Genomic DNA, 12897 nt, shown 5'->3' with positions numbered 1-12897 from the left:
TAAGCGGCATTTCCGTGTGCTGCTCTGGTTTGCCAGAAGCGGCTTAGTCATGCTGGCCACATGACCCGGAAGCTGTACACCGGCTCCCTCGGCCAATAAAGTAAGATGAGTGCCGCAACCCCAGAGTCGGTCCTGACTGGACCTAATGGTCAGGTTTACCTTTATGTTTTGTTGGGGATAATTCAGTCTGAAATTCCCAAGTGTCAAAAAAGTTATTTATGTATGCCGCTACTGCGGCCCGTGTTTTGTTAGCCCAAAAATGGAAAATGAGCGAGGTCCCAAACAAAGAAGAATGGCAACTTAAGTTGATGGAATAGGCACAACTTGCAGACTTAAGAAATAGAAAAATAAGAGAACAAGAAGAACATACTTTTAAAGAAGATTGGAAAATGTTTATTGACTAAGTGGGAAATAATTGTGTCCTCTGAAAACGTTAGCAACATTAAGATAAATTCAACAGTGTAAATAAGTTTTGATGGATACAATAATGGAATACTGAATGGTATAGTTTTTGTAAAACATGCAGGGATTTGTGATATGTAAGATAAACCATGGAAGGAGAAGGGAAGTCATTGATATTTTAATGATGTAAAAATGAGCATTTTAAATTGCAAAACAGAAAATTTGATGAAAATTATATACAAAAAAGAGAAGCGTGTTCCTTCAAACAGTAACAGTTTTAATTTTGAATGTTTGGACCAGAAGTGGTCATGCTTTGAGAATCCCCATCTAATGTGGGCTTCCTCAATGGAAGCACCTCTCGTTTAAGTGCCCTGAAAAGGCTACATACCAAACATTGCAGCAGGACTGTTGTCGTTAATTTCCATAGCATTTACATGACAGCAAGGCTTGCTAGATTTCCCCCAATAATGTCTTAGGAAGAGGGCTGTTAAGACTTTTTATTTTAAAAAAGAAGTGGTTTCAAATACTGTATTTTTTGCTCTATAAGACTCAATTTTTCCCTCCTAAAAAGTAAGGGGAAATGTGTGTGCGTCTTATGGAGTGAATGCAGGCTGCGCAGCTATCCCAGAAGCCAGAACAGCAAGAGGGATTGCTGCTTTCACTGCGCAGCGATCCCTCTTGCTGTTCCGGCTTCTGAGAGTCAGAATATTTTTTTTTCTTGTTTTCCTCCTCCAAAAACTAGGCGTGTCTTGTGGTTTGGTGTGTCTTATAGAGCGAAAAATACGGTAATTACCCAGGGAGAATACCAGAGAAATTGCTGATGCTGTTGTTTCCCCCCCACAGGAAATACGGTGAAAAACCTGAAAGCCTTCCAGGTGCTAGAATCCCTTTTTCGGAAATCGAGCAACGCAGAGCTCTGCCAGCACATCTTAGTGGCCCTGAAAGATATCTGGACCTGGAACCCCATGAACTTTTTCCTCCTGGAGTGGTCTCTGCAGCCCATTTCCCAGTTTGTGGCCATCATCCCTCTCAAGCCCATGCTGGTCCAGAGACAGTTCTTCCAGTTGGTGGAGTCCTTGGTGCTGGATCTCTCGTACACCCCCCACGAGATCCTAAAGGATGTTCAGGGCTTGATCAAGGAGAGTCCTGATCCACTGTGCACTTCGCTTGCTCTGCGCTGTCTCCACAGCATCACACAGAGGGACCTTCTCTTCACAGATATCTTCAGAGATTCGGGGCTCCTGGGAATGCTACTTGCGCAACTACGCAAAGAGGCGAAGATATTGAGAAAGAAAGGTATAACGCATTAACCACACCTCTCTCTATGTCAGCGGTTCTCAACCTGTGGGTCCCCAGATGTTGTTGAACTACAACTCCCATCATCCCTGAGCTCTGGCCTTGCTAGCTAGGGGTGATGGGAGTTGTAGTTCAACAACATCTGGGGACCCACAGGTTGAGAAAGGCTGCTCTATGTACTGCAGTTTCAGCCAGGCAGCATGGACGCTGGTGGCGCTGTGGTCTAAATCACTGAGTCTCTTGGGCTTGCTGATCAGAAGGTTGGTGGTTCGAATCCCCACTACAGAGGGGACCAGGAAGGGGTTCATATTGAATCCTGCCTATAACGGAGCAGGATTTAATGCCCCCCCCACTAGAGCTGAGCAAAGTCTGGTCTTCAGTACCATGATATATCACCAACTTAACACTGTGATATACCTATATAGCATGATGTCTGAAATAAGGATGCAACTATGTGAACGAGGTAATGTCCTTGTAACTGCTACTACAAAGTGGTAGTTGGGATGTTGGTGGCTCTGTGCTCTAAACCACTGAGCCTCTTGGGCTTGCCAATCAGAAGGTCAGAGGTTCGAATCCCTGTGACGGGTTGAGCTCCTGTTGCTCGGTCCCTGCTCCTGCCAACCTAGCAGTTCGAAAGCACATCAAAGTGCAAGTGGATAAATAGGTACCACTCCGGTGGGAAGGTAAACGGCGTTTCCATGCACTGCTCTGGTTTTGCCAGAAGCGGCTTAGTCATGCTGGCCACATGACCCAGAAAAACTGTCTGTGGACAAATGCTGCCTCCCTTGGCCAATAAAGCGAGATGAGCGCCATAACCCCAGAGTCGTTTGTGACTGGACTTAACTGTCAGGGCTCCTTTACCAATTCAAATTCTTGGTGCTGACCTTTAAAGCCCTAAATGGCCTCGGTCCAGTATATCTGAAGCAGCGTCTCCACCCCCTTGTTCTACCCGGACACTGAGGTCCAGCACCAAGGGCCTTCTGGCAGTTCCCTCACTGCGAGAAGCCAAGTTACAGGGAACCAGGCAGAGGGCCTTCTCGGTAGTGGCACCCGCCCTGTGGAACGCCCTCCCATCAGATGTCAAAGAGAACAACAACTACCAGACTTTTAGAAAACATCTGAAGGCAGCCCTGTTTAGGGAAGCTTTTAATGTTTGATGTATTACAGTATTTTAATATTCTTTTGGAAGCCACCCAGAGTGGCTGGGGAAGCCCAGCCAGATGGGCGGGGTATAAATAATAAATTATTATTATTATTATTATTATTATTATTATTATTATTATTAACCTTTACACCTCAGTCAGATAGTGGCATTCCTCTACTTCCTGGTTGCTCACCTGTTCAGCTTCAACAGCCCTTGCCAGTTCCTCGCGAGGTGGCATTGTTTCCTTTCAGGAAGTGGTTTTCCTGTTTAATTTTAGAAATGGCCCTCCTCCATAAGAAGTGTTGTTGCTGAGGCAATTGGTCTGGTTTCTTTCTACCCAGGTGGAAACCAAGCAGCCTATCAGGATCAGGCGATGGAAAGAGAGCTCACCAATAGGACACTGAAGCTGGTGGCGGCTCTTACAGAAGGATCTGTTAGGAACACAGGTAAGAAGAATCCATGAAGTGCTGTTGATCACTGTTTATGGTTATGTGTCCCAGGGACTGGAGAGGAAAAACCTTATTCAGCTATGGAAAAGTGACCCAAACTGGTATTCTGGATTTCCTCTCCAGAAGGGTCATTCTGCTTTTTATTTAGTATTGTTTGATTAAGGATAAATAGATTGTCTTTGCTGGATTAATTTCGGTTTCAGACATTTAATCCAAAACTGGCAATTTTCGCTCCTGTTTCTTTTTTTGGATAATAATTTTTATTAGTTTTCAATTACAATCTAATAATAGCCTCATTATAACAAAACCAATTTATAATATGAATACCAATCATCCTGATACTGAATTATATAATTTAGGGGGTCCCCCACGTGCTAGAATTGATTGTTTGATGATTTTCTTTATTTCTGCATTCCAAAATCTCAATAATTTCAATTACATTCTGGTCATAATAATAATCCCTTATACAATAACTGCAATATTAATAACTTCTATTCATGTTGACACATTAAATGATTTATAGAACTACAAGTGAGGCACTCAAACTATATCCTTGTTCTTCCTGTGTGTGGCAATTATTCTGTCTGTGGTGTTTCTTCCTGTCTTTGTAAAAGGTTATGTCTGTCTTTTCCCGTGTTATCCATCATGCCTTGGGTGGAGCTGATATCCCTTTGCTGTTCCAGAAATTTCTCCCTCACTCTGTCCCATGCTTCATTGTTTTGCAACTTTAACAACAGCTGCAAAATTCACTCTGTCCCAATAAATAACCTTTTTTCACCATTTTCCCTCTCAGACTGGGAAAATAAGACAGCCGAATGAAGCCTTATCTGAAATTTTCGCTCCCGTTTCTGTCTTGGTTAGAATTGTCCTATATTGCTATGTGTAATACTGCAGAACACTTAGAAAAGTAAAGATGGGGGCCCTCTAATTTGCTTTTTCCATGCATGAGTGAATTTCTAAGCCATTGTTTCCCAAACTTGGGTCTCCAGCTGTTTTTGGACCACAACTCCCATCAGCCTTAGCTAGTGGCCAGGGATGATGGGAATTGCAGTCTGAAAACAGCTGGAGAAACACTGTTGGGGAAACACTGTTTTAACTCTTCTCTAGAATTAGAACTGACATTATTCACTATAATCCTTATATTATGAGCCAGTGTGGTGTAGTGGTTAAGAGCGGTAGTCTCGTAATCCTGGGTAACCGGGTTCGCGTCTCCGCTCCTCCACATGCAGTTGCTGGGTGACCTTGGGCCAGTCACACTTCTCTGAAGTCTCTCAGCCCCACTCACCTCACAGAGTGTTTGTTGTGGGGGAGGAAGGGAAAGGAGAATGTTAGCCGCTTTGAGACTCCTTAAAGGGAGTGAAAGGCGGGATATCAAATCCAAACCCTTCTTCTTCTTCTTCTATTTGTTTTTGGTGATTCTCGGCTAGCTAGCTGGTCCTCTCCTTGAAGACCCTGAATAATTTATGCAATAGGATAAGTACTAAAACTAATATATCTTCAAAATTATGTGGGTATGCATCAATCCAAGGTGTGGTGTGATCATGGATCAGTTAACTATGTTTACTTACTGCTTTAGTGGTTCTCAGAGACTACGGGATGGTACCGTATATCAAGATTTTTATAGACGATGAATTGTACCGAAATGATACCCTGACTATCTTGGAGCATCTGTCAGTTATCAACCCTGAGGAGTACATGAGCATCATTGTTGGGGCCTTGTGCTCTTCTACCCAAGGGGAACTGAACTTCAAGCTGGATCTTCTTAAGGTGATAAATACGAAATGCTCCTTCTTGTTTATTTAGTTCCCCTCCCTCTTTATGTAGACATATGTGATGGCTGGGCTTGCTCCTTTCTACTTTTGTTTCCCCCTTCTGCACAGAATGCTAAGGAAATTCTATATTATTGATTGATTGATTGATTGATTGATTGATTTTGTATACCGCCCTTCGCTGGGATGGCCCTGAGAGGCTTGCGCCCTGGCGCAACGAACCACTAAGCCCTATGGGAAAGACGGCTCCGTATAGAAGTGCGACAGGCTCAATGGTAATGTTTGTAACCAATTTCTTTTACTGGTTACTTCCTAACATTTGAATTATGTACACCATATACAATCCTTAAGGTATATAACCTATTTAATTAAATCCAATGCAGATATATTTCTTCTTTCTTAATATATTCTTATGTTACACAGTCTTCAAATGATTAAGGAAAGATCTTCGGAATGTCATGGAAAATATTGAACATAGTATTAAAAGTAAAGGTAAAGGGTCCCCTGACCATTAGGTCCAGTCGTGGCCGACTCTGGGGTTGCGGCGCTCATCTCGCTTTACTGGCCGAGGGAGCCGGCGTACAGCTTCCGGGTCATGTGGCCAGCATGACTAAGCCGCTTCTGGTGAACCAGAGCAGTGCACAGAAATGCTGTTTACTTTCCCGCCGGAGTGGTACCTATTTATCTACTTGCACTTTGACGTACTTTCGAACTGCTAGGTTGGCAGGAGCAGGGACCAAGCAACGGGAGCTCACCCCGTCACGGGGATTCGAACCACTGACCTTCTGATTGGCAAGCCCTAGGCTCTGTGGTTTAACCCACAGCGCCACATGCGTCCCTTCAATCATAGCATTATCAAGTGTCTATATTTATATTATTTAGAACGATTAACAGTTGAGGAAGCCCTTTGGGGTGAAACAAGGAAATACCGGAAACCTAGTTCTGCCTACCCAGCTGCCTGGGCCAGCCTGCCTGTGTCTCTGCCTGGACCAATGTGCCTGTGTCTGCTACCCATACTAGCCAGCCTCATCAGCTGTATTGTCCATGACATTCCGGTGACCTTTCCTTAACCATTCGAGGACTGTGTAACACAAGAATGTATTAAGAAGGAATAAATATACAGTGGATGCTTGGGTTGTGAACGTGATCCGTGCGGGATGCACATTCACAACCCGCATCTGCGCACGCACGGGTGGTGACTCAGCAGTTCTGCAAAGTGTCTGTAACTTGAGGTATGACTGTATCTTCATTGGATTTAATTAAATAGGTTATATACCTTAAGGATTGTATACGGTGTACATTCTGGACTTGATTCACATGTTAGGAAGTAACCAGTAAAGAAATTTGTTACAAACATTACCATTCAGCCTGTTGTTTTCTATATGTTGTAACTACCCTATCAAGAGGGGACACGGGTGGCGCTGTGGTCTAAACCACAGAGCCCAAGGCTTGCCAATCAGAAGGTCGGCGGTTCGAATCCCCGCGATGGGGTGAGCTCCCGTTGCTTGGTCCCTGCTCCTGCCAACCTAGCAGTTCGAAAGCACATCAAAGTGCAATTAGACAAATAGGTACTGCTCCGGCAGGAAGGTAAACAGCATTTCCGTACGCTGCTCTGGTTTGCCAGAAGCAAGATCCGGCAACCTCCCATCCATCTGGTCATGGGAGCCACCCACTAACAGTGCCTCCCGTCTTATCTGGATTGAGCTTCAGTTTATTGGCTCTCATCCAGTCCATTACCGAGTCAAGACAATGATCCAGAACATCCGCTGCCACACCTGCAGATGTAAAGGAGAAACTGAGCGGTGTGTCATCAGCATATTGCTATTTCATAGCAGGCCCTATTCATCATTGCCAGTACATCTGTGAGAAGGATTTCAGGCCTGATGGGAATACTATATCAGCTATGTAGACGAGTCAGTTCTGACTCTATAATTTTGCAATTATTTCAAGTTTCTAGGAGTTGTTCAGATTCTTTAAAACAGGGCTTGTGTTCTAATTTTCTGCATCCCACCCCACAACTGAGGTGGGGTGGTCTCTTGCCCCCAGAAAGGTTTAGACAAACATTTCTTAGTATAACCCTGCCTTCTAGAATGAAAGAGAACTACAGCCCACTCAAAGATGCCTTCCATCCACTGAAGAGAATAAACGTACCACAGTGGATCCAACAATCTTTTTAAGACGGAGTTTGTTCCATTACCTGATCCAGTGAGAAGAAATGCGGCTTCGATGCCTAATTCTGACAAATTATAACTGTGTTAATACATAATGTAAGAAAATGAATTTGTTATATACAGCCCTTGGGACGGTGATTACATTATGCACAAATTCAGATTGATTTGCTAATATATATTTAGCTGTTAAACCCCAAGCTCAAATGTGATTAGCTCTACAGTATTCCAGAGTGGCATGAGGTAGGCAATTATGAGGAATAACGAATAATGCAATGTGAAAATAAATTCTGTTAGCTGTAAATGAGCTAGGGGGTTCCACTGCAGGCAAACCTTTTATAGATTCAAGCCAGAAGGACAGACAATTAAACTATAACAGAGTTAGAGCGAGAAGAAATGGAGTTACTCCTGACCTTTCTAGATATGTGTCAGAGCTATCCTGATACTTTGAAGTCCAACTGATTAGATTTATGCTCTGTTCAGGAGCCTAGTATGATACATTAGCATGCAAAACTGAATGACAGTAATAAAGTCCTCCTCCTGTGTTTCTGGCAAGCCCCCTTCTCACCCATTTGATGGGCTAAGGGGAAGAGAGAAAGAGAATTTGTATGTCGTGGTGGGAATGTTTCACCTCATGTGCTTGGTCTGTGAGCATTTAGAAAAGGATGCTCTGAATAATAGGAACCAACTCTATGGGGCTGAGGACAGCACCCCCCAAAAAGGATGTGGGGACAGCCCCCCAGGCCTCCCCACAGCAGCAATGGACCCCGCCAGGCTTCCCTGGGCCTTGCGGCCTGCTCCCAGGGTGTGGGACATCACACCTGTGTGTCGCACATGTGACGTCATGCGCACACAACAAACTCCCTGCAATGTCGTGCAGAACTGGCTGCCTCTGCTGTCATTATTAAAACCCAGCATGGGTTTCTCAAAAACAAGTCATGCCAGGCAAATCTCATTTCTTTTTCTTGATATAGTTACAAGCTTAGTTGTTGTTGTTTAGTCATTTAGTCGTGTCCGACTCTTCATGACCCCATGGACCAGAGCACGCCAGGCACTCCTGTCTTCCACTGCCTCCCTCAGTTTGGTCAGACTCATGTTTGTAGCTTCGAGAACACTGTCCAACCATCTTGTCCTTTGTCGTCCCCTTCTCCTTGTGCCCTCCATCTTTCCCAACATCAGGGTCTTTTCCAGGGAGTCTTCTCTTCTCATGAGGTGGCCAAAGTATTAGAGCCTCAGCTTCACAATCTGTCCTTCCAGTGAACACTCAGGGCTGATTTCCGTAAGAATGGATATGTTTGATCTTCTTGCAGTCCATGGGACTCTCAAGAGTCTCCTCCAGCACCATAGTTCAAAAGCATCAATTCTTCGGCGATCAGCCTTCTTTATGGTCCAGCTCTCACTTCCATACATCACTACTGGGAAAACCATAGCTTTAACTATACGGACCTTTGTTGGCAAGGTGATGTCTCTACTTTTTAAGATGCTGTCTAGGTTTGCTATCGCCTTTCTCTCAAGGAGCAGGCGTCTTTTAATTACGTGACTGCTGTCATCATCTGCAGTGATCATGGAGCCCAAGAAAGTAAAATCTCTCCCTGCCTCCATTTCTTCCCCTTCCATTTGCCAGGAGGTGATGGGACCAGTGGCCGTGATCTTCGTTTTTTTGATGTTGAGCTTCAGACCATATTTTGCACTCTCCTCTTTCACCCTCATTAAAAGGTTCTTTAATTCCTCCTCACTTTCTGCCATAAATGTTGTGTCATCTGCATATCTGAGGTTGTTGATATTTTTTCCAGCAATCTTAATTCATCCAGCCCAGCCTTTCGCATGATGAATTCTGCATATAAGTTAAATAAGCAGGGGGACAATATACAGCCTTGCCGTACTCCTTTCCCAATTTTGAACCAATCAGTTGTTCCATATCCAGTTCTAACTGTAGCTTCTTGTCCCACATAGAGATTTCTCAGCAGACAGATGAGGTGATCAGGCACTCCCATTTCTTTAAGAACTTGCCATAGTTTGCTGTGGTCGACACAGTCAAAGGCTTTTGCATAGTCAATGAAGCAGAAGTAGATGTCTTTCTGGAACTCTCTAGCTTTCTCCATAATCCAGCGCATGTTTGCAATTTGGTCTCTGGTTCCTCTGCCTCTTCTAAATCCAGCTTGCACTTCTGGGAGTTCTCGGTCCACATACTGCTTGAGCCTGCCTTGTAGAATTTTAAGCATAACCTTGCTAGCGTGTGAAATGAGTGCAATTGTGCGGTAGTTGGAGCATTCTTTGGCACTGCCCTTCTTTGGGATTGGGATGTAGACTGATCTTATCCAATCCTCTGGCCACTGCTGAATTTTCCAAAATTGCTGGCATATTGAGTGTAGCACCTTAACAGCATCATCTTTTAAAATTTTAAATAGTTCATCTGGAATATCATCACTTCCACTGGCCTTGTTATTTGCAGTGCTTTCTAAGGCCCATTTGACTTCACTCTCCAGGATGTCTGGCTCAAGGTCAGCAACCACACTACCTGGGGTATACGAGACATCCATTTCTTTCTGGTATAGTTTCTCTGTATATTCTTGCCATCTCTTCTTGATGTCTTCAGCTTCTGTTAGGTCCTTTCCACTTTTGTCTTTTATTATGGAAATCTTTGTACAAAATGTTTCTTTCATATCTCCAATTTTCTTGAACAGATATCTGGTTTTCCCCATTCTATTGTTTTCCTCTATTTCTTTGCATTGCTCGTTTAAGAAGGCCTTCTTGTCTCTCCTTGCTATTTTTTTGAAATCTGCATTCAATTTCCTGTATCTTTCACTATCTCCCTCGCATTTTGCTTGCCTTCTCTCCTCCGCTATTTGTAAGGCCTCGTTGGACAGCCACTTTGCTTTCTTGCATTTCCTTTTCATTGGGATGATTTTAGTTGATGCCTCCTGTATAATGTTACGAGCCTCCATCCATAGTTCTTCAGGCACTCTGTCCACCAAATCTAAATCCTTAAACCTGTTCCTCACTTCCACTGTGTATTCATAAGGGATTTGACTTAGATTGTATCTTACTGGCCCAGTCGTTTTTCCTACTTTCTTCAGTTTAAGCTTGAATTTTGCTATAAGAAGCTGATGATCTGAGCCACAGTCAGATCCAGGTCTTGTTTTTGCTGACTGTATAGAGCTTCTCCATCTTTGGCTGCAGAGAATATAATCAATCTGATTTCGATGCTGCCCATCTGGTGATGTCCATGTGTAGAGTCGTCTCTTGTGTTGTTGGAAAAGCGTGTTTGTGATGACCAGCTTGTTCTCTTGACAGAACTCTATTAGCCTTTCCCCTGCTTCATTTTGAACTCCAAGGCCAAACTTGCCAGTTATTCCTTTTATCTTTTGACTCCCTACTTTAGCATTCCAATCCCCTATGATGAGAAGAACATCCTTCTTTGGTGTTATTTCTATAAGGTGTTGTAAGTCTTCATAGAATTGGTCAATTTCAGTTTCTTCAGCACCAGTGGTTGGTGCATAAACTTGGATTACTGTGATGTTGAAAGGTCTGCCTTGGATTCGTATTGAGATCATTCTATCATTTTTGAGATTGCATCCCAGTACAGCTTTTGCCACTCTTTTGTTGACTATGAGGGCCACTCCATTTCTTTTACGGGATTCTTGCCCACAGTAGTAGATGTGATGGTCATCCAAACTGAATTCTCCCATACCCATCCATTTTAGTTCACTGATGCCCAGGATGTCAATATTTATTCTTGCCATGTCATTTTTGACCACATCCAACTTACCAAGGTTCATGGTTCTTACATTCCAGGTTCCTATGCAATATTTTTCTTTACAGCATTGGACTTTCCTTTCGCTTCCAGGCATATCCGCAACTGAGCGTCCTTTCGGCTTTGGCCCAGCCGCTTCATCAGCTCTGAATCTACTTGTACTTGTCCTCCACTCTTCCCCAGTAGCATGTTGGACGCGTTCCGACCTGAGGGGCTCATCTTCCAGCGTCATAACTTTTATATGCCTGTTGTCTTTGTCCATGGAGTTTTCTTGGCAGGGATACTGGAGTGGTTTGCCGGTTCCTCCTCCAGGTGGATCACGTTTGGTCAAAACTCTCCACTATGACCTGTCCATCTTGGGTGGCCCTGCACGGCATAGCTCATAGCTTCTCTGAGTTCTTCAAGCCCCTTCACCACGGCAAGGCAGTGATCCATGAAGGGGATCACTGCTTAGTTACAAGCTTAGTTACAAGCGCCTTATTCTGGACAGTTCGAGTTTCTAAGCCCTACCTCTGAAATATCTGTTGCCTCAACCAGAGACATGATGGGCCTGGCATTTTTTGTGTGTGCAGGTTGACATCGTAAAGCCATTGTCTCGAAGGTTTACTTCTTATAGAGCTGGCAAACCTCTGTCTGGGATATGCCAGTTCAGATTGTAGGGTGGGAGTCCAACACACAGAAACATGTCTTCCAAAGAGCAAATTCCACAGAGCCAAGGCTAAAACCTATGTGTTGAGGTTTGTTGCAGATCCTCCAAGTATCCCTATTTTCAACCATCATCATTTATTTGTATGCTGCCTTTCCATAGTTGAAACTATGCCCAAGGTGGCTTACAGCATGACAAGATTTACATAATTACAAACATGACAGAAGACATAAACAATAAATAAAATGCATCAAAAGTACACAACCTAATGGAAACAACTTCTACAGAAATCATAAGATCTAAAACTAAAGATACAACACTAATAGCAATAATGGCAACAGCTCTCTCAACCCCCTGTAAATAATACTCCAGCTCAAGAATCTGTTCAGCAGTCTCAGTTTTCGTAGCTGGAGTCAGTCAGCACTCCACTCTCCCAGGCTAGATGGGAAAGGGCCAGTAAGGCAGGGTGCAGGTCTTCCAGGGCTCACAGCCAAGATGGTCTCATTTAAAACAACACAGATAAAAATTAGAAACAATTTAAAAGAGGAGCCCTCGGTGCTAAGCAGCTGCCGCAGTCCTTGTGTAGCCTGTCGAGCTCCACCCCAGGCAGGTGGAAGGAGGCTAAGGCTGGGCCCTTCAGGTCCTTAGCAGGTAGTCCTCCAGGAACACTCCTGGATTTAGAGAAGCCGTCCCGGTTTCTGATTTGATCCCAGAATGTCCCGCTTTTCCTTAGGATGTCCCTATTTTCACCAGAGAAATGTTGGAGGGCATGGAGTTATGTGACCCACAAGCTAAGGACATAAGTAACTTTACAACCTTTAGAAGACATCTGAAGGCAGCCCTGTAGTGGGATTTTTTTTAAAAAAAAGTTTAATGTTTTAATATATTTTCATATATGTTGGAAGCTGCCCAGAGTGGCTGGGGCAACCCAGTCAGATGGGTGGGGTACAAATAATAAAATTACTATTATTATGGAACAGGACGTCACTATTTTCATCGGAGAAATGTTGGACGGCATGTTGTTGTTGTTTTTTAAGTGGAGGGAGCCCCATTTGCATTTGGGTACACCCCGAAGGTTTACAACCTACCACACAGAGCCCTAGGCCCAAATCACTCCTTTAAATTCCTAGGAGTTTATCTCAGTGAAGACCTTACTTGGAAAATAAATACAACCAGGTGGTTACAAAAGCCCAACAGAGACTCCATCTCCTCAGAGTATTGCAGAAGAACGATGTCAATCAACATTTGATGATCTCCTTCTACCGGTCC

The 12897-nt window shown here is 43.8% G+C and overlaps 1 protein-coding gene across 2 annotated transcripts in view; it reads left to right on the top strand.

Annotated features, from left to right (window-relative positions):
- Positions 1–12897, top strand: part of WDFY4 (WDFY family member 4) — a 184123-nt gene that overhangs the window by 21366 nt on the left and 149860 nt on the right. Inside the window, exons 9-11 of one of the 2 annotated variants that reach the window (XM_083738111.1) lie at positions 1246–1698; positions 3184–3288; positions 4868–5058. In XM_083738111.1, the coding sequence (XP_083594237.1) occupies positions 1246–1698; positions 3184–3288; positions 4868–5058 (749 nt within the window). Of the gene's footprint in view, positions 1–1245; positions 1699–3183; positions 3289–4867; positions 5059–6935; positions 6974–12897 lie in introns of those variants that run through there. The other variant, XM_083738112.1, reaches the window with a different exon arrangement.

The sequence above is a fragment of the Podarcis gaigeae genome, assembly GCF_964106915.1.
Source record: "Podarcis gaigeae genome assembly, chromosome: 5".
NCBI lineage: Eukaryota > Metazoa > Chordata > Lepidosauria > Squamata > Lacertidae > Podarcis > Podarcis gaigeae.
Note: the sequence above shows the minus strand (reverse complement) of the source record. Positions and strands in the feature narration are given on the sequence as shown.